Source organism: Durio zibethinus, chromosome 11, assembly GCF_047325235.1.
Source record: "Durio zibethinus cultivar Kanyao isolate XHJ-2024 chromosome 11, ASM4732523v1, whole genome shotgun sequence".
NCBI lineage: Eukaryota > Viridiplantae > Streptophyta > Magnoliopsida > Malvales > Malvaceae > Durio > Durio zibethinus.
Window position 1 is genome coordinate 21272309 of NC_143172.1, and position 23144 is coordinate 21295452.

The 23144-nt window shown below is 28.3% G+C and overlaps 2 protein-coding genes across 6 annotated transcripts; one reads left to right on the top strand and one right to left on the bottom strand.

Moving 5' to 3' along the window:
- Positions 1 to 18152: 18152 nt before the first annotated feature.
- Positions 18153 to 21574, top strand: LOC111291231 (putative apyrase 7). Of its 5 annotated transcripts, XM_089768292.1 has the most exons (5): positions 18158 to 18305; positions 18425 to 18555; positions 18631 to 18741; positions 18847 to 19858; positions 20862 to 21574. In XM_089768292.1, the coding sequence occupies exons 3-5, from the start codon at positions 18706 to 18708 to the stop codon at positions 21392 to 21394; spliced, it is 1581 nt and encodes a 526-aa protein (XP_089624418.1). In that variant the 5' UTR covers positions 18158 to 18305; positions 18425 to 18555; positions 18631 to 18705; the 3' UTR covers positions 21395 to 21574. The 5 variants fall into 5 exon arrangements, with proteins under 5 accessions (XP_089624420.1, XP_089624418.1, XP_089624417.1 ...); XM_089768291.1 differs by having other exon boundaries at positions 18425 to 18741; XM_089768290.1 differs by having other exon boundaries at positions 18631 to 19858.
- A 237-nt stretch (positions 21575 to 21811) lies between these two features.
- Positions 21812 to 22806, bottom strand: LOC111289806 (uncharacterized). Its single transcript, XM_022881135.2, has 2 exons — positions 22567 to 22806; positions 21812 to 22447 (listed from the first exon to the last, which is right to left on the bottom strand). The coding sequence occupies exons 1-2, from the start codon at positions 22767 to 22769 to the stop codon at positions 22003 to 22005; spliced, it is 648 nt and encodes a 215-aa protein (XP_022736870.1). The 5' UTR covers positions 22770 to 22806; the 3' UTR covers positions 21812 to 22002.
- Between the last annotated feature and the right edge of the window lie 338 nt (positions 22807 to 23144).

The following is a 23144-nucleotide window of genomic DNA, read 5'->3' on the forward strand; positions in this document are numbered from 1 at the left end:
ATAAAAAAAAAAACATATTTACACATCCTAAAATAAGAGTTAATAATACTAATTTATTTTATTATTTATTTAGTTACTATTTCAATTAATTAATTATAAAAAATGTTTTTTAATATTTACTAGAAATTTATTTGGTTATAAAAATGAATTATTCTTTTTTATAGTTATTATTTTTATTTATTTATTTATTAATAATTTTATTATAAAATTAAATAACTAATATATTTTATAATGATCAAATTCTTGTAAGGAGATAAAACGGGTATAAAAGGAAGGAGAGCCGTGGTTGAAAAAATAGAACTCCTCTGGACCTTAAAGGTCCAGTTGAAAAAATGGGGGCCAGCGCGGCAGATTATGCTTCACCGCGACACAGTAGTGTTTGCCAAATGAGTGCGCGGTGGGATTCAAAGCAAAATTCGCACCTCACTGGCACTGCGGGCTAATCCAAATGAAGCCTAATACTATACTACTGTATCCTTTAACTTTTAAAAATTTTTTATAAACATCCATGCTTGATGCTTGCATGTGTATTTGTGCAAAAAAAAAAAAAAGTACTAGAATTTTCGCCACAGCAAAATTTTTATTTAAATTATTTTTAATTTTTAAAATATTTATATTTTTTCTACATATATTAATATAAAAAAATTATAAAATATATTGGCGTTAGAGTTTTCAAACTACACAAAACAGAGTTAAACAAGTAATACATTTGGGATATATTAAAAATAATAAATTAATTAAAGTGGGATATATGTCAAATTTTTAATCCAACTTATGGAATTAAAATTTTCCACTAACAATGTATCTAATAATTTTTCATTAATATGATAATATTAATATATCAAAAACTAGTTCACAACATTATTTAAATATTAGTAATTAACATTAAATAAGTATTTTTTATTTTTAGATTATTATATTATGGTTGATATAATCATTTAAGCTTTTCAAAAGTTTACTTTATATACTTTTAAAGTATTGTTTGACAAGGGGTGATTACTCTAAAAATTATGGGTGATTTACCCATGATAATTAGATTACTATTGTATTTGAAAAAGCGTGCAGTGATCCTACATGGTAGTGATTTTAAATCACTGAGAGTGATTAAATCATCGTCTATGATTAAATCATTATCTTTGAGAATGATCTAATTTCTATCCAAAAGGATGAGAAACTTTTATCATTGAAGTAAAATGATACATAAAGTTAACAATAGTCAATATTACCAATTTAATATGTGAATTAAAAAACCTTGCTTCCTTTTAAAATTGTAGTTATTTTGTATTATAAATTTTTGTATATTTTAAAGCTAATATTCTTTGTAATAAAATCAAAATTAAATTGCATTTTTTCAATATTTTATATATAATATATGTTTTTCTTTTAATATGAATTTAATAGATTAATTTTATTTTCCAATCCAAATATTTTTTTTACATAATTTATATTATAAAAATGAGTTTATCCATCAATAAATATATTTATTAATTTAATTATATTTTATTATAAAATCAATAAAATATTATTAATATTTTACAAATTATTTTCTTTAAATAACATTAAAATCATTAACTTGTATAATTATTATAATATGCATGATTATTTTCGTATTTTTAAACAAAATAATAGTTTATTTTTAGTAATACCAAACACAGTAATATTTAATTACAAAGTATTAATGATTGTTAATTAAATAAAGTGATTTTAAATCATGAGTGATAAAATCTCTTTAGTAATAAAATCACTTCGATAATTATATTATTATAGTAATCTTATAAAAAAATACCAAACACTACCAATATAATGAAAATATAAGCTAAAAGACGAAATTAGCACTTAAACTAGAAAGGTGGCCCACTAGGGTCACCATTTTTAAAGAATATATTTAAAAAAGATTTTAAATTAAATAATAAAATAAATAATAATATGTATTCAAAATATTAATTGTATTAATAGTAAAATAAAGAGAATTAATTTAAAATATTATTTTTAAAAATTAAAATAATAATATAAAATTACATTAATTAAAAATGAATAGATTGATAATTTTAAAATTTTTATTTACAATTAAATATTATAATAAACTATAATTTATATTAATATTGTAATTTTTTTTATTAAATTTAAAGAAAAATTATTTTTTTAATGAAATAATAATTTAAACCATGTAATGTCGAACTTGTTTTAAAATTACAAGGCTTAAAGATTATAAATAATATGAACTTTGGTGTTGAACTGTGATCTTCTAGTAGCCTTTTTCTCTTGCACCATGAGTAAAACAAAATGAAACCTTTAATATAGAATGAAAATGGTTTCAAGGTGTGCTACAAATGTCACTCTCCTTATAGCTTATTTCACTTTTTACCAATGATGGTATGCAAAAGTGGTTAAATCAAAATGTCTCTAAGATACAATGAAGTTTCTATTTAAATCACCTTACACTAGTGAGATCAAACCATTAAAAACTCTTGATGAGAGTCATAACTTTATTTTATAGAGTTATTTTTAGTGTTTTTATGGTTGATTTTTGCTTAGTTTTTAGCAAAATAAGGTTCTTTTTACTCCTAAATGGCTAAATTTTCTATTTTATAGGTTTTCTTAAAAAAAAAATGATTCTTGGTAATTTTTGAAGATTCTTAAAGTTTCTTAATGATTCTTGAATGATTCTTGATCATATTATGGATAGTTGAGATTTTCTTGAAAGTTCTTGATTTTTTTGAAAATCTTGAAATTCAAGAATGAGAAAAATGTTTAAGATTGGCTTTGGCAAGTCTTACGAAGTTGAAGATGATGAATGTTGAAGAAAAAAGATGAAAATTCATGCAATAACTCAAAGTGGAACTTCGGTAATAAATAAAGGCATAATTGTACTTTCATATGATTGCAAGTCCATGATAGCTTGTGTAGGTGCACATGTATGGGATTACTATGGCATGACATGGCATTTAAAGAGTTTTTTTATTGGTAAAGGAAGATAATGTGGCATGATGAGGTGGCAATTCTATTTTCTTTTTCTATTTAGAGTTATATTTTTTTTCTTAATGGTGAAGTATTCTTAATTCTACTTAGAGTAAGATTTTGCATAGATTATAAATACAACTTGTATGGGAATGTAAGAAGCTTTTTGGATAAAATTAATTTTTAATTTTTCTTTAAGAAATCAAGTCAAGGCATGGGAGAGATGATGATAAAGATCAAGATGGAAGGAATTGAAATAACTTTGTGGAAGCTAAATTCAGTAAAGTCAAATATATACTTTCTTAATTTAGCAAGATTTTATTTTTGGTAAGGTGATATATGGTATGAAAGAGTTGGTAAATGACAAGTTATGGTATAGTAAAGTATGGGCCCAATAATCCTTATTCTCTTGACATTCAGTTAAAATCTTGTCTATGTGATTTTAATTATTAACCAACTGAAGCTTCAAGCTCATTAATTCCTGCTTTAAAACTTTTTTTTTTTCATTTTGCAAATTGGAATTTATATTATGTTCCTTCTTTAATTCGACCTTTAGCTTCTCATCTTTTTTTTTTTGGCACTTGGCTACCTTTTCAAAGACTTTTAAAAACTTTTTTTCCATGTATGCTATTTTTTGGTGAGTGTAAAGATCATTTCCTTGGTTTCTCGAGCTTTATTCTTTCAATACTCCACATCTCTCTTAATTTTTTCATATCCTTCTTGGATCCCCTTGAAGGTCTAATATCCAAACTTAATCTCTTATTTTCTTAATGAAAGTTTTGTAAATCTTCTTTCAATATCTTTCATTCATTGGTCAACTTTTGCACTGTGACATCTTTTATCATCAAATCATATTTCAATTGGTTCACTTGATCTATCATTGTCATCTTTTTTTTCTCTAACTTCTTTATTTCAATCTCGAACTCTCATTGAGCGATCTCAAGAGTCGACAATACCGACCTTGAAATAGGAGTGGGCAATTTATTTGAAATATCAGTTGGTAAATGCCTAACTTCATTAACCATTTTCATGTAAGGTACACTTTTGCAATATTATTTGCAAATATGGCTAAGCTCATTCGGTTAACTTGCTTCCATGCCTTAATGACTTCACAAACCTTTTTCATATAACTAGGTGCCTTATAATCAAATTTGAACGAACTGAGTCTATGAGTCATAGGGATGAACTAATGCGAATCATATTGTCTCTGAACCATAAGAGGTGCATAACTCACTGCCCCTCATATCTCTAAAGAGGGTACCCATAACTCATCTTTATAACTATACAAAATGGTCATAGGAAGCATCCATAGTACCCTCTATGTTACATTATCAATAGTAAGTTCTAGAAAGAATGACATCTATTAACTTTTTATCCAATACCTTCACTATTCCTTAATGACAAACTCCTTGATGGGAACAAAATGCATGGAGAATGACCGAAATGATATCTTTTCTTTTCCCTAAAAGTAACTTTTAAACCAAATAAAAAATAACTGAGCACATCCTATGAATTGCCCTTCACCTTTTTTTCGACAAAAATTAAGCGATTTAATGGTATCTATTAAATAGTCAACGAAGGGTTTATACTTTTTTTCAATTACTCGAAAAAGTTGATCACTGATGCTTTTATATGTCCTAATACCTTGGGAATATCATTAACTCATACATGGCCAAAGCAAACACATCCAACCCCTGATCAGTATCTATATGCTTTTTTATATACTCAACTAAAAAAACTGATGGAATAGTTTCAACCCCGTTCTTTTTCTTCTTATGTTTGTCTATCTCTTTGACCTTTATTTGCATAATCTTGGCTAACTTTTTTTTTTATTTTTGGTAATCTTCTACTTTTTTCAATAGATCTTATCTCGATTAGTAGACTATCCGAAGTAAAGAAGAATACTTTTCAATTATGAGGACTAAGTCTTGTTGGTTAAATATGAAACACCAATAAGATAGATACCAAAACTGTATTGCAACCTTAACTAGTGCCTCATCAATTTTTACTAACATGAGTAATGCCATATCCCTAAATTTCTTTGAAAAAGACTCTTTCTTGTCTAGTCCCCATTGTTGCCATATAAATTCCAACTTGGCTACATCATTTTGACTTAAATCCATGTGCACCAACTATGAAAGTTTAGACATATAACTAACTTTGAGCAATCTCCTTCTTTTCCTTGGGTGCTTTCTGATTGGCTTTTAACTTTCGAATAATTTTTACTAAGGGTTGATGCTACTAATGGCTTCATGAGTGCTTTCTTTATTGTTGATTAATTTAAAACAAATACCCCATCTAAAAAATATGATACCTATATAATGCATGCAGTAAGATCAAGGACAACAAAAGAATTAAATAAGTTAGTAATATTAATAAATAAATAAATAAATAATCAAGCATAGCATATAATAAAGCATAATAGACATAGTGTCCTAGCTTTAGGTAATTTTCTCGATAAAGATGGCATGTCTTTATTTTAGGCTAGATCCTTAAGGTTCACGATATGATGGGTTAGGATTTATATGTCTAAAGGTTCCTAGACCATTTCTTACATTATCGTCCATCATAAACTAGCAAGGTTCTCCTATCCTCACCCATTACAAGCTACTAATAGAAAGGGTTCAATCCGAGTGAAAGTGTTTTGCTAGCAAAAGTGAAGGTTGTCACTTCACAAGAGTGTAACTACTTCATTTTCTCCTAAAAAAGAGGGAGTCCGAGCCTAAAACCCATGTATGTAATTAAATATGCAAAGATATGCAAAGTGATGTATTAATCAAAATAACATAAATAAATCATAAACACCAAATCAAAGCAAAGTAATAACTAACATACAATATTTATTAACTTATGTATATATATATCATTTTTTTTAGAAATTAAAATAAAAGGAACTAAGTTAAATATCAATTAAATCCAATTGAATCCAAAATTTTTAATAGTGTATAATTAAAATTTTGGTTTGACTCTCAAAAAGTCCCCAGTAGAGTTATCAAGCTGTCATAACGTATCGGTTTCATAAATTGGATCATTAGACGTAAAAATTTAAAAATCATGAAAAGTATGAGGAGTCGCCACTAATTTTTTTTATGGTGTGATTGGTCATCCAAAAATTTTATCTTTTAATAAGACAGGTTTAAAGCTTTATTAGAAAGATAATTTTTGTCTACAAAAACAGAATTAGGTTCGAGAATCGATTACACATAGAAAAAGATTAGCAACTCACAGTGCCCATAAAATTGGTACCAATTAATCATGCGCTACTTGTAATTTTGGACAAAAATGATTTTTTATATGAAATTTAATTATAATTCCCTTTGTTTGTAAGAAATAAAAAGCTATAAAAAAAATTCTTATTTAGGAATATTATGAAAATTTTCAAATTAAAGAAATACCTTCAAAGTCTTTGAAATAAAAGCAAAATTCAAAAATAATTTTTCTATTTAAGATTTATCATAACATTCATTCTACAAATAATAAAATAACACTATTTGTAAATAATAATTATTGATGACTCTCCAACATCTATACAGAGTACCAATCAATTATATTTCACAGAATGCTATTTTAATTTTATTTATTCAAAACTAAAAATTTTAAGGAAACTTTTTATGTAGTAAAAAAAATATAATATAATTAATAATTAACATCCATAACTAGAGCAAACATATATATATATATATATATATATGCATTATAAATGAAGATAGTTTAAAAATGAAACATGTGCAAATGATAATCAAATGTGAATTTAAGAATCGGGTTTTGAAATATAAAGATACCACCTAGACTTTCCAACATCTAGGTAAAATTTAGGTGCGAATTTTATATTTAAAATCCCATCCTATTATTTTTATTATTTTGTATTTTTATAATCATGATTTTAACAAAACAAATTTATTTTGAGTTGTGAAAATGTATGAAAATTTTTACTAAAATAAAATCTCCTAAATACCCTAACATCTAAGTGGCATTTAGGAACATATTACTTTATAAAAGGTTTGTATACAACTTCTTAAAAATTTAAAATGAATTTGAGATTTTGGGAAGGTTTGGGTTTTACGAACCTCTTTAAAAACATATAGATATGCATTATAAATGAGGACATTATTTTGAAAATGAAACATAGGCCAATGATGATTAAATACAAATTTAAGAATTGAGTTTTCAAATATAAAAAGATCACCTGAACTCTCTAACATTTAAGTGAAGTTTGGGTACAGATTTTTATATTTAAAATCCCATCATATTATTTTTATTATTTTGTTTTTTTATAATTGTGGTCGAAACGAATTTATTTTGAGTTATAGAAATGTATGAAAATTCTTAATGAAATAAAATTTATGAAATACTCCAAATCTAGGCAATATTTAGAAATAGATTATTTCATGAAATGTTTCCATACAAATCCTTAGAAACTTAAAATGAGTTTGGGGTTTTGGGTAGGTTCAGGTTTGAATTTTAAGAATTTATGAATCTCTTTAAAAGTTTTCAGCATAGAGGTAGACTTTCAGAGCAAGTTCATTTTTATAATTTTTCTAAAAATTAATAAAAAATTTTCATATATTTTTTCTTTTTTTTTTGCATAAAATTTATTATTATTAATATTATTATTAATAATATTATTATATATATTTTTGTATGAAACTAGTGTACATAGAAAATAAATTGAATGAAAAAATAAATTGCATGGAATTAATTTTAACATGAAAATTTAAACCACACAAATATCACAATACATAAGATTTAAACTTAAATTAAACATAATAGCATGAAGAAAATAGACATATAATATATAAAAGACAAATATATTATAACATTTATTAATTTTAAAAAAAGGAAACGTGAATGAATGGTGGGATCTAAGATAAAAAAATGAGTATGAAAGCTTTGATATTTACGATGGACTCTTTTTACTTTATTTCATTATTGTTATTTGTAGCTTAAATTGGACTAAAGAGTATGAAAGGCAAAGACATAAATGATATAAAAACAAATTTACTATATAACCTAGTAACCTATAACACTTAGAGTAGGAAACACGAGTATGAATCTTGAAATGATGACTTAGAGTTTTCTCCCCCACCCTAAACGGCATCAACATGGATGATTATTAAATATGTAAAATTCATAACTTTTCCTACAAATGATGGCCTACTTTTCGGCCTTCTATTTTTTTTTTTATTTATTTTATCATCATTTTGTTTTTGAAACAGAAGTTGGAACCAAAACCTTTCAAAAAAAAATATCTTTTTGGTGAGTATAAGTCCTTAAATCAAATCTCATTCAAGGTCATTTTATTTTTTCAAGGAGCAATCTTTAGTCATTGCATCAAGATTCAATAGGAGATCTAATTGTCCATATTATTCACTATAAAAGTTAGATTTTATAGCTCCTAAACCATATGAAAAGACCATTTTATTCATAATATAAAGTTTTCGATATTTAGAACTTTATCTTAGAAATCAATGTTTCCATGCTCATTTTGAGGATTTGAAAGCACCAAAAATCATGAAATATTATAGAATTGAGATCTGAAAAATTTCATGAAAATCCAAGCTTAAGAAGGTCAAATTACGAAAACACCCCTAAAAGGGTAATTTGTTAATTTCACACTTCCTGGGTATTGCTATGATTTCAAATGCACAAAAAATCACAAAATATTATGATAGTAAGATCTAAAAAGTTTTACAAAAATCTTAGCTCGAAAAGGTTAAATTATGAAAATACCCCTAAAGGTGTATTTTAATATTTTCACACTTTTTAGGGTACCATTATGATTTTAAATACACAAAAAATCATGAAATATTATGAAATTAAAATCTAAAAAGTTTCACAAAAATTTGAGCTTAGAAAGGTCAAATTACAAAATTACTCCTAAGGGGCATTTTAGTAATTTTGTAATTTCCCAAGAGTTATAAAAATTTTAGTGCTTTAAAAATCATCAATTTAACTTTTGAACCACATTGATTCTAAGTAGGTTGTGAATTTTGAGAATTAACCCATATGTTTTTTCATTTTGACTATGTTTTGTGTAATGTTGACATTGTTTAATTAATTTTAACTTTATTGATTAAGTTTGATCGGATTTGACTTGAGTTGACTTTAAGCCTCCAAATGAGCTAATTTGTAGGCTCATTATAGGTTGTAAATGGTCATTCTAAATGGCTTACGTAATAATTCTATATTAATAGTTCTAGTCCATGTTTGCAAATAAGCCTAAGTCAATCATGTTAAAAATGTTTCAAATAAAATTCAATATTTACAGATAGGATAAAATAACCTTAAACAATATTCGAACCAAATATGTCATGTAGCAAAAAATTAAATTATTCTTCTCTTGTGTGAATCTAGCAGGAATCAAATAAATAAAGCTAATAAATAAATCACCAACCCACAAGCACAAGAACACAAGTAATTTTGCTTGAAAATTTCCTCAAAATGAAGAGTAAAAACCATGGGCAATAACAAATAATCTCTATTATCAAAATAATGGGAATGTAAAGTTCTCTCCAACTAAAAGTAGAGGTATGCAATCACAATATCTCAAGATTAAACAATCTTGGTAAAGAAAAAAATTTGCAAGAGAAAATTAGAGAAGTTTTACTAAACTTAGGAATTAATAAACACCTACAAAATTAGTAGGTAAAAAACTCAAAACCTAATTCCTATCATTCAGACTGAAAAACAACAAGTCATGATCACAGTGATAAAAGTTTATCTCAATTGGATCACAAATTGACCTTGATCAAACTACTTGATTGAAACTACACAAACCTCATTTTTTTTCTTTATTTTACCACCACACCTCTTATCTCTTTCCAACCATATAATATTATTATATAAGGATTAAAATCCTATAACTAAGCATAAAAATTGGTGAATGGCCTTTAGTTTTAGGTCACCCTACATAGAGGAAAACAAGCCTAACAAATCTCTCATTTTTTGACTATGTAAAGGGAATCACTATTCTTACGATCAAATGATAAACTTCAAGCTTTTCTCTTGGTAATATCTTTGTTAGCATATTAGAACTATTGTGATCAGTGTGAATCTTCTCAAATTCAAACAAGTTGTCATTGAGAGTATCTTTTAACTAATGGTACCTCACATCAATGTGCTTTAATCTAAATGAAAAGTATAATTCTTATCAAGGTGAATTGTGCTTTGATTATCATAAAATATCACATAGCGTTATTGCTTGAAACTGAGTTCCTATATGAACTTTTTCATCCATAACAACTCCTTATATGCTTCAGTGGCTGCAACATACTTTACCTTTGTTGTAGAAAGTGCAACTCATTTTTATAGTCTTAATTGGTAAAGTACAACCCCATCTGAGAATATAATCAAATAACCTAAAGTGGACTTTTGAGAATCCACATCTCTTGCCGTAACTGAATTAGTGTAGCTAACTAGCATTAGTTTCTCACTTCCAAAAATAAGTCTTAAGTTGGAAATGCTTCGTAAATATCTCATAATCCACTTAATTGCATTTCAATGTTCTCTTTTTAGATTTAACAAAAAGCAGTTAACAACACCAACTGCATGAGCTATATCTAGCCTAAAACATACTATTGCAAACATTAAACTTTTTACTACTGAAACATATAAAACTCTTCTCATGTCTTTTTTCTTTTTAGCTACGGAAAGGTTCTGATTAATACTTAGTTTAAAGCATGTAGCAAGAGAAGAGCTAACCACTTTAGCTTAATTCATATTAAACCTTTCAAACACATTTTCAATAAAATGCTTATATGACATGTATAATTTTTTGGCCTTTCTGTTTCAATGAATTCGAATTTCAAGAATTTGTTGTGCTAGTCTCAAGTTTTTCATAGTAAAAAATCTACCAAATTACTTCTTCAACTTGTCAATTCTAGAAGCTTTCTTGTTAACAATCAACATGCCATCAACATAAAGTAACAATATGATAAAATCATCATCAAAAAATTTTTGCACAAACACACAATGGTTAGAAGTAATTTTTTGGTAGCGTTGCTCACCCATAACTAACTCAAACTTCTTGTACCATTGTCTCAGTGCCTACTTCAACCCATAAAAACTTTTGTTCAACTTGCATATGAAGTTTTTTTTTCCTTTTACTATAAAACCCTTTGGTTACTCCATGTAAATCTCTTTATTGAAGTCACCATGGAGAAAAGTAATTTTGACGTCCATCTACTCAATTTCCAAATTAAAGCTAGCTATTAAATCCAAAACTACACTAAAAGATAACGTTTTAACAACTAGAGAAAAGATTTCATCAAAGTCAATGTCTTTTTTTTTATTGAATCCTTTAACAACCAATCCAACTTTGAAATGAGGTTGTGAAGTATGTTATTCTTTTTTCACTCTGTATACCCATCTATTCTTTAAAGCTTTTTTTCTTAGGCAGTTTTACCATCTCAAAAGTACTATTTTCATGTGAAGATTTCATTACATCTTACATGGCATCAACCAACTATTTTTATGTTCATTTTTTATAGCCTTTACATATCATTTAGGCTTTCACCTATCAGTTACTAGCATATATTCATCAAAATAATACCATGTAGAAGGTTATCGATCTCTAGTAGACCTTTTAAATGGAACTCCTAGTAAAACCTTTGGTTGAACTTTTGATACTGGTGACTGTTCATGGGTATTATTACTAACCTCAACCTATGTAGGACTAGTATCAACATCACGTGCATTATGTTAGTTATCCTGAACATCTTTAACCTCTGTAGGCACATGTGTTAAAGAAATTAAATCTAAGTCAATCAAACCATTCTTGCCTCATGGAACTGATATATCGATGTTTTGAATATTTTATGGTTTGGTTTTTAATAAAAACAACATCCCTACTTCTTACAAGTTTCCTTTACATTGGATCATAAAACTTGTAGCCAAAGTCATCTTGACCATAATCGAGGAACACACATTGTCTAATCTTGAGATTAAACTTAAACCTCTCATCTTTGGGAAGCCTTGTATAAAAAAATGTGTAAGTGAGCATAAAACACATCATTGCCTGATCAAACTTTATCTGGAATATTAAAATCTAAAGGAACACTCGGTGAGAGATTCAAAATGTGTACAACTATACTTAAAGCCTTACCCCAAAAGGATTTTGATAATTACGCTTATGAAAGCAAACATCTCACTTTTTCTATTAATGTTCTATTTATCTTTTCAGCTAACCCAATCAACGAAAAAATTTTAAGAGGTAACCTTTGATGTCTAATACTTGTTATTTGTAATACTTATCAAAAAGTCTAGTGTACTTACCCCATTATTAGTCCTTGTGAATTTCAATTTTAACCCCGTTTGTCTTTAAACTAAGTTTTAAAATTGATTAAACACATTTAACACTTGGTCTTTTGATTTCAAGGTATAAGCCCATATTTTTCTTGAATGATCATCTATAAAAGTCACAAAATAAATGGAACCACTAAGTGTTTTTGTTCTCATAGGACCATAAACATCAAAATATACTAAATTAAGTGTACTTAGCTTTCTTGATGGAAGGGATGTCTTGAATGTAACTCTAGTTTGTTTCTCTGCCATGTAATGAGTACACTTCTTCAATGATACATTCTTTATTCTAGAAAAAAGATTTTTTTTTACCAAAACCTTCAAACCTTTCTTGCTCATATGACTAAGTCACTTAAGCCAAAGTTCAGTTATACTATCATTATTTACTGCATTGATAATGGAATTGGATACCTTTTTTTCATATCAAATACAATAAGGAACACTTTGTACCCTAGCTACAACCATAGGACCTTTAGTGAGTTTTCACTGACCATCACAAAAGGTGTTACAAAACCTTTCATCATTAAGCTTCTTTATAGAAATCAAATTCATGTGAATATCAGGAATATGTTTAACATTTTTCAAGACCAATGTAGCGCCATTATTGGTCTCTAAGAAAAAATCTCATACCAATGGCTTTAGCTAAGTCATCATTACTCATTCTAACACTCTCAAAATTACCATGTATGTAAGATGCAAAGTAATTTTTTTAAGATATAGCATGAATTATGGCACCAGTATCAATCACCTAAATAGTCTCATGGTGTGTAAGATTAACTATATCATCATTATATAAAATAAGAAAGTTATCTATGATAGTAGTAACTTTATCAACATCATTATCATCATCATTCTTCTTTTCTTTATCCTTATCACTATTGTTGTCTCTTTTCAACTTTTGACAATATTTTCTTATATGCCTTTTTAGACCACAATAATGACACTTAACATTGATAAATTTGTTGGACTTACTCTTGCTCTTTTTTTTTTAACATTTGCTTTTACTATTCTTCTACTTTTTGTGATTAAGACCTCAGACTACGAAAAAAAACCCTATGACTTTCTTCTCATCTCTTCATTCAAAATACTATCTTAGCCAAATCCCTAGTGATAATACCATTTAGGGTTGAGTTAGATAACATTGTTTTAAACATCTCTTATGAGTTTGGCAATATACCAAGAAGCAATAAGCCTTGTATTTCATTTTCAAATTTGAGATTCATGCCAGTTAACTAATTAATAATACTTTGTTATGCATTTAAGTGATTTTTCATAGGAGTTCTATCATGATATTCAAACTATCAACTACTTAATTAAAAATAGTTTATTATTTTAAGTTTTTCAAGCATACAACTTTTTATGCTTGTTTCAAATAGTGCTTGCATGTGTCTCTCCACTAACATGGTTTAAAATATTATCATTTATCTACTGTCTAATATAACTACATACCTATCAATGAAATAAATTTCATTCTACATCTATTTTATTTTTAGGCTTTTTAGTGGTAAACATAGGTAAATAATAGTCTTTCACATAAAACAAGTCTTTCATCTTCCTTTTTCACATATGGTAATTTGAATAATTCAAATTAATTATTCTACTTGTATTAACTTTCATTATTCAACACAAGACATAAATTAAATAGCTTGAGCTTTGATACCATTTTGATGGGATAAAATAACCTCAAACAATGTCTAAACCAAATATGTCATATAGCGAAAAATCAAATTATCCCTCTCTTGTGTAAATCTAGTAGGAATCAAATAAATAAAGCTAACAAATAAATTACCAAAGCATAATCACAAAGACACAAACAATTTTACATGAAAAATCTCTCTAAAACGAAAAGTGAAAAACCACATCTAGCAACAAATAATCTCCACTATCAAAATAATAGGAATACAAAATTCTCTCTAGTTAAAACTAGAGATATACAACCATAATATCTTAAGATTTAAATGATCTTGGTAAAGAAACAATCTTGCCAGTAGCGGATCTTGACATTTAGTTTTGGAGGGGTCAATTAATGATATATAATATACTTTTTTAAAAAAATAAATATTTTATCATACTTATTCTATCATACCAATAAAAAAAATGACGAGTTTGTAAAATTATAAAACAAAAATATTATTGTGACAATATTATATTTTTACTAATAACAAGATTTACAATTAACAATATAATTACTAATTACACAATTTGTCAATCAATTATAGGATTTTTTTATTTTTTGTTAATTTAAAATTGAAATAAAAAAAAGATATGAATAAATCAATCATTAAACATTTTATCAGAATAAGAAAATTAAATATACTTTTAAAAGAATGATGATGAAATTCTAAGATTAAATGTTATAGTATTTTTTTATCCTTTTGAAAAGTAGTTCTAATATAATTTTTTTGTTGGAAAAAAAAACACAACAACATGAGATATAGATCTAAAATAAAAAAATAAAATTGGAAAATGATATGGAGGAAAAGTTGAAGTAAGCCAAAAAGAAGGTTAGAGTTCAATTCTTAAAACTTGCAATTCCCCTTTTTCTAAATCTTCTTACTTTGGCTATTTGGTCTCTCTTGTACAAAAAAAAAAAAAAAAAAGGAAAAAACATTTGATCCTTATAGAAAATTTAAAGTCTCATCAAGAAAATTAAAATTTTAATTTGACTTATATTAAGTTTACATGATTGTGATTTAAAAACTTATGACATGTCTTTTAATTTTAAAAATTTGCAAGTAATGATATTCGGGTATAATAAACATACAAACCCCAATGTGATTTTTTTTGTTTGAATAACACCAATGTGATGTAAATATCTCTTAAATTATAATACATAGATAAAGTAATGAGACCATAAAAAAATTCATAATTTTAAAAATGTTGGGGGGGGGTGCAAGGCCCCTTTTGACTCCTATTACCCATTGCCCCTGAATTTTACAAGAGAAAATTAGAGAAGTTTTATTAAACTTAGGCATTAATAAACACTTACGAAATCAATAGGTAAAAATTTGAAACCTATTCTCCATTGTTCAGATTGAAAAATAATAGCTTATGAATTAAATTTTAACTCAATTGGATTACAGATTAACCTCAATTAAACTACTTGATCAAAATTACACAAACCCCTTTTTTTTTTTTCTCTTTTTTTCTTTATTTTGCCACCACACCTCGTCTCTTTTCCAACCATATAATATTATTATATAAGGGGATTTCTAAATGCACCCTTGTTTTTGCTCTATACACTCATTTTTTTTTAATTTTTTAAAGTAAAATTACTTAACTATCCTTCTTGTAAATTTTTGGATATTCATCATTTTTGAGAAATCATAACACTTCTCAGAGCATAACACTTTTCAAAAATGTATTTTTAAGAAGTCACAACACTTCTCCAAGATGTATTTTCAAGAAGACAACAATTTTTGAAAATTTATTTTCGAGAAGTCATAGAAATTTTATGAAAACTTACAAAAAAAATAATTTTATTAAAATTATTTGTAAAGTGTAATAAAAAAATTATTATTAAAAATAATAAATTTTGAAATTAATAAAAAAATTACTTTCACTGTTTTGAATTTAGAGGTGCATGACGCCCCTGAACATGATGATTATATGCTTGTTGAGATTTTTTATGATATTTCAAAAAGTAATAAAAATAGGACGAAATCACTATTACTATATCCTTAGCCTCTTACGAATTTGAAAATCAGTAGGAAATGTGTTGAAATAATTAAAACTAATTCAAAGATGAAGATTTTTTTAACTAGTTTTACATGCTTGTGAATAAAGAGACAATAATACTACTAAATATTACACAAATTTGTCAAATCTAATATATTAATTTGAAAAATCGATCATGATGAATAGATAGAAATACTTTTCCAAGAGGTTCAATTTAATTAAAACTATTATAAAATTTTAATAATTGATAAAATAAATATTTATTAAAAATGATAAATTTTAAATTTATAAAAAAAAATTATTTTTACTATTTTATCTTTAATTTAATTAGACTTTCATAAAATATTATTCTTTCTATAGTAATAACTTTTTCATTGCATTTATGTACAAATAATTTAATAAAATTCTATTTTTTGTAATTTTTTATAAAAGTTCACTTTTAACACTCGAAAATTCATTTTCGAGAGAGTTATGGTTTTTCGAAAATTTATTTTTAAAAAATTATATACTTTATAAAAAAAATATTTTAATAATTTCACTTACAATTTTTTTTTTTTTAAAATGAAGGTGTATAGAGTAAATACAATGGTGCAAATAGAATTTCCCTCATATAAGAATTTAAAATCTTATAATCAAGTATGAAACGATTAAGAAACCTTTGGTGAATGAGTTTTGGTTTTAGGCCACCCCACATGGAAAAAACCAAACCCAACAAAACATTCAAGCCTTGTCTTTATATATTGTATAGATAGTGAATAATTTATTAAGTGATAATTGTATGTATTTATAGAAGAGAGCATTCGTTGATTATAACTGGCTCAACCGACCGAAACCGATTTCATTTGGTAAAATTTGAGTCAATTTTCTTGGCTTAAACTTCAAGTCGATAAGAAAACTAGTTTTAAGCAAGTAAATTGATTGGTTTTACAGGTTTGGGTTTGGAAATCAAATCGATGGAGAAAATAAAAAATAATTAAATAATTTTAAAAAATAGATATTCTGTGTAAAAATTTATCTAAGGTAATTGAATACTTAAGAAGGATAGTTAATTTATATGATGAAAATTACATTTTATGTGAAAAATTGCCTAGTGTAGTGAAATGTTTTGAGGAAAGAACTCGAATACTAAACAAGAGTTTACATTCTGTTTGAGAATAGTCTAGAGCAATTGAATGCCATTATTGGGCATTCAAATGCCTTTACTTAAAAAAATTAAAAAATAATTATTTTATGATTTATTAAAACCTAACTAAAATAATTGATCGAACATACTAAATTAATTTGGTTTGATTATTTTTAACTATCATAATTTTATTCAGTTGATTCAATTATTCTTAAAGATTAAATTAATTTAGTCAGTTGTAAAAAATTTTGAATCAAAATATCCAAACCAAACATTTGCTTTATCCTATATCAAATAGCTGATTTTTAATCCCAAGTCTCAAAAATTATATTTTTGTTATTAAAAAAAAAAAGTTAACCATGAATATGATTTTCATGCATACATCACCTAACACATTGTTTCTTTTTAAATTTAATAAAAACAATGTATCAGATGTAATTTAAAAAAATGTAATTAAGTAAGCATGGATATGATTTTCATGAATATATCACCTAATGCATTATTTCTTTTTATATTTAATAAAAATAATGTGTCAAGTGTAGTTTTAAAAAAATAATTTAGTGAGATTTTAGATTCAGATCTTATCATGTGTGAATTTGATTATTTAATTATATTTGAGTTTGTTAATTAATTATTCAATAACAATAACTTATTATAATGCGATAATTAATTATTCAATTAATTAGTTAATATAATTATATTTGATTATAATTATAACTTAAAGAAAAAATAGTTAAGTAATCTTTAATTAGTATCCCTAATTATCTCTTAATCGATTTTTTTTATTTTTCATTAAAATGGAGATTATTGACTTAAAATGTATAGTATGCAATATTGATGTATATTGTTAGATTTTACCTTTTCAAAAAAAAAAAAAATTCCAATTGTTAAATGTTTCATTATGATTTATAAGATAATAAATTTGTATTAAAATATAATTCAATATTAAATTTCAATAATTTTCGTAATAAATCCTTTTACTGTATTAAAAAATTGAATATAATTTATTTATATAAATTAAAATATTGTTTTAATTTCTATTTTAAAGCATTTTTAATTATTTTAATTACTAATTTATTTATATGTGTCCCATGTCCTGCACTGCCGCACGGGATCACACCAGGAATCAATTCATTCTCTGCGCTGACTTTCCTCTAAGATCTCTTACTCCCATTTCTTACAAAGGCAGCCACAAACAGAAATGGAGTGATGGGTCGGGTTCTTTAGAAAACTCACAATAATTAAGGTACATTTATTCGGACTTTCAGATTTTGTTTTCTTTATACATGTGTTCTCAATCTTGATCTCTGATTCTTTAGATAAGATTCCGTAGCTCTAATACTCTTGAAATTCGTTGTCTGACAGACAATTTATAATGAAACAAGGAAGGCACTTGTGATTGATCTTTTGCAAGAGAAGAAATTGAAAGTTTTTAATATTCCCATCTTTTGAGACAAAAAGGAAATTTAAAGTTGTAGGATTTGATTATGAACCGGGTAATCGACCTGTTTATGTTTAGTTCATTTATTTTGAAAATTGTGGAAGCTTATTTATGTTAATATTATGATTAGTGAATTTCTAAAAGGAGCAGTTGCAAAGGTTGTTGGAACCTAGAATCTGGAATTTTTTGTGGTGATAGTTCACAAATGGAACCCAAATCGCCTTCCAAATTTAAGTTCTCAGTTAAGGAATTCAATCCATGGAAACGAGTCTTGAAAGTTTTTTCTTTTTGCTTTCTCATTCTGTTATCATCTACTGGTGTTTATTTATCATTTAATTTTGTGAAGGCTGGAATTGTATCAGAGAGTTCATATTATACTGTTGTGGTGGATTGTGGAAGCACTGGAACACGAGTGAACGTATTTGAGTGGGAGAAAAGAGGTTTTATTAGTCAGGGCCTGCCTTATTTGTTGCATTCTTATCCAGATAATTTGACCAAGAGTCCACTTTGGAAAAAATCTTGCCACTACCATTGCATGCAGACTGAGCCTGGTTTAGACAAATTTGTTGGTAATTCTTCAGGAGTGAGGGCATCTTTAGAACCGTTGACTGCATGGGCAGAGCAGACGGTACCTCATGAAAGACATGGAGATACTCCTATTATTATTTTAGCTACTGCTGGGCTGAGAAGGTTGGTTACCAGGGATGCTAAGCAGGTTTTGGATGATATAGAGATTGTTGTAAGGGAACACTCTTTTGTGTATAGTAAGAACTGGATAAGGGTTCTGACTGGGAAAGAAGAAGCCTACTATGGTTGGGTTGCTCTAAACAGCAAAATGGGTAGCCTTGGGAATTCCTTGAAAAAATCTACTTTTGGACTTCTTGATCTAGGAGGTTCATCATTGCAGGTTGTGGTGGAAGTAGCTGATGATGAGAATGACAACGAAAATGTCATGACATTAAATATTGGTTCAAGTAAGCATAACATATTAGCATATTCATTACCGGCATTTGGTTTGAATGAGGCATTTGATCGGTCAGTGGTCATGCTCAGCCAAAATCAAATGGACAGGGGAAATACCACTAACAGATTTGAACTCAGGCACCCTTGTCTCAGTTCTGATTTTGTGCAAAATTACACTTGTTCTGGTTGTGCTATGCTAAATGTAACTGATGATCTGGAAAATCCTGAAATTCAAATGTACAAAACACAATTTTCTTCTACATATTTGGTTGGTGACCTAAATTTGGAACAATGCAAGGAACTTGTAAAGGCAACTGCAATGAACTATAGCGGTTCAGATTGGCCACAGCAAATAGTTGGTAGAAACTGTGAAGCAAATTTATCTCCGTATGGTGGTAAGTTAGAAACATGCTCTGCTGCTTTTTCTAAACTAAAATGTGGACAAAATATGCATTTTTTTTATGTCTTTATCGACATTGATCTTTTGCTTCCACTGTATTCATATGATAAACAGCTATTAATTTTGTGATAACTGATAACATGTTTGATATTTGTTTCATAGATCCAACCTACTGGCTACTGTTCCCACGTAAAGCAGGTCTACTGAATAAGAGTTTGTTTTTTCTTTGAAGGATAATATGTTGATTTCATATAACATGTGATTAAACTCCTAGTTCATGTTCATCTTATGAAGTGAACTTGTTATATGTAACTAGTTGGGGGTTATTAATCGGGCAATGCTCGGGAAATTTCTGGAAAAATATGCTTGAATCATTTTGTGCAATGGTCATTGGCAAATAATGGCCTTGTACTTAAACTGTTTCTGAACTGTTTCCCTGTGTGCCAAAGAAAAGGGCACTGATCGCTTATGGATGTAGATAGCAATATGCAATCAGCCACTTCTAAATCTTGATAATTGATGGCAGCAGATTTAACCTGTCCTTAACTCTATATTAAAACTGTTGGTAGTATATATATGATCATAATCATGGTCACAATTCACAGCTGCTGCTACTGTAGTAATTGCCAGCATTACTGATTGGTTAATCTCACTGGCGGATAAATTATTGGCTTACTATTCTGACTGTTCTTCAGGTTATGTTCATTTGAAATACTATGATTTTATCTCACTATTTATGCCTTTTTGAAAGCTCTTTAACATACTCTCAGATACTGCTAGGTAAGCTAATGAAAAAGATATGCCTTTTGAGATTTTCATGCTTTAACCAAGCAATTCTTATCTTTTATTAAAATGCTTATTATGTGTTTTCCTTGGTTCAGTTTGATTTTTTCACCACGTAATAGATCTTGATAAATATTGCTTATTCTCTTAGAATATCTTTCCATACTCTTGGGAGGGACTTTATGCACCTATAACAATCTTTAAACATTCTGCAGGTAGCAATATGCTAAATTTGACATCTGTTGCCCATTATAGTGGATGCTTTCATGCTTTATCTGGGTTTTTTGTTGTTTACGACATGTTAAACTTACCTCCAAGAGCAAGTGTGACAGAGATTTGGAAGAAGGGTGAACAGTTATGTTCAAGATCATTGAATGAGTTGAGCATCGATTTCCAAAGACAAAAGTATGCTGGACATTATTGTTTCCAGGTGTTTTATGTGGCATCACTTATTGAAGATGCTTTATGCCTTGGCAATGCAGAGATAGTGTTCGGCCCAGGTGACCTTTCGTGGACATTAGGAGCTGCACTAGTCCATCAGCTAGCTGCTACTGAAGCTCTTGCCAGCATTTCAACTATAAAAAACATGAGGACATTCTCATCCCTTGTTTTCCTTTTTGTTCTACTGCTCTCCCTTTTGTTTGTTGTGTATTGCAGCCAAATCAAGCTGTCTATACTGGGCAGGAAGGTTTCCGATGTTGGGGTATCTTTGCCATCTTATGTTCATCCAAGACGCAGACCAAATTGATTTTGGACACAGCATTTAAGTAATTGGCCTAGTTAGTATGATTGTACAACCAAAACTAATTCATTCATTTGTTAGGTTAGAAAATTCTTTGAAAAAACTTCTGTATAAGTTGTAAAAGATTCTGACGTTTTGTTTAAACAATTTTGGATTCTATAAATTCTTATATTGCTTTATTTTTAAGGTTCAAGTTCCTTTTCTTTTCTCTTTCAGCTTTTGACTACTTTTACCATCCTGAGTTGATGTTATATTGGAACTTTTTTTCTCGGGAAGCTTAGGTTATACCAATGACTTATGTCTGATTCACTACAAACACACAGCAGCGCAGTAGAAACTTTCCCCTACACGTAGCCTCCGACTGGGCAAAAGAATAGGGTTCATTAGGCTGACAAAGAGGATGGCAATGATGAGGGGAGAGAATTTACTACTAAAACGTATGCTACTAATTGCATTTTATTGATATTTTTAGCATACAATTACATCAGAAATTTCACACATAAGAAAAACTGAATACAACATGATAATATGATAGTGTTTGATTCTAGTTTCACTTCCACACACAAGCAGAAAACACCCAAGAAGCTATCCTTGTTTTGATTCGTCAATAATTTTCAAAACGTTGCTTTTCCAGCATAGCCAACAAACACAGAAGCATTAACATCCACCCACACTTCATTGACCCTACCAATAAACTGGAAGGGTGGATCATACTGGGCAATAGAATAAGCGTAGTCAGTAGCAATAGTAGCGTTGGCCCATGGAGACAGGCTCAAACTACTAGCCAGCTCCACAGCCTCTTTGAGCACGCTATCATCCGTAGCAAATCCTGAAAACTTCCTGGCAACAACATAGTGAGATTCCCATGTGTAAGGTTCCAGGTTCAGTTCCGGAAGTGGCGTTGGTAAACTGTGCTGGAACTTAGCAGGCAAATAAAATCGGACCACATAGGCTGATGAGTGCAGTGGCCCAGCTCCTGGGACTAGGCTTGTCACCACGGGAGACGTCATGGCTACCCGAGAATAATTCAGATTCGCACCTTGTGTAAACTGGAATAATCTATGAAACAGAAAAAAAAAAAAAAACCATCTTACTAGTATTAATATGCACAGAAATAATAATAATTTTGTTAAATTTAAAGGAGGGTGTTCCTGTTTAGTTGCCTGTGATGTGCCTACCTGTGAAAGCCAAATAAGGTGGCTTTTTGGAAGGAAAGGTCGTTGACGGTTGCAGACATCCACGTGGCGTTTCGGTAGAGTCTGATTTCGAAATCGGATTCAGCATGTACCACCTCGTACTGCGGCGATTCGATTGCCCCGCAGATTACCAGCAAACACAGCAGGTTTATCATCGTGATCTTCAACCTCAGAGCCCTCGCCATTTCCTTCTTTTATTTATTTATTTATTTTTCTCAGTTTGAGTTTTGCTTGAGAATTCGTTCTGTATTTGAAGAAAAGGATTGGGGATTAGGGTGTGCTGTGGATTTGCGGACCTGTCCCTTATTGGTGGTTGATATTTTGACGAACACCGCATTGGTATGTTATTCGACTGATAGTGACGGGCATCAAAAGTTTATTCTCATGAGATTAGATTATTATGTGAAAATCAAATCGCAATCAACGTTTAAGCCATGCAATTTGAATAAAATTTTGGGCCATTGTGGAGTCAGTGTCTAGCCCAACGCCCCCTCCCCAATCCGTCCAATTCAGTATCATATTCATTTCCCAAGTCTCTTCTTAAGCTTGGTGCTCCTCCT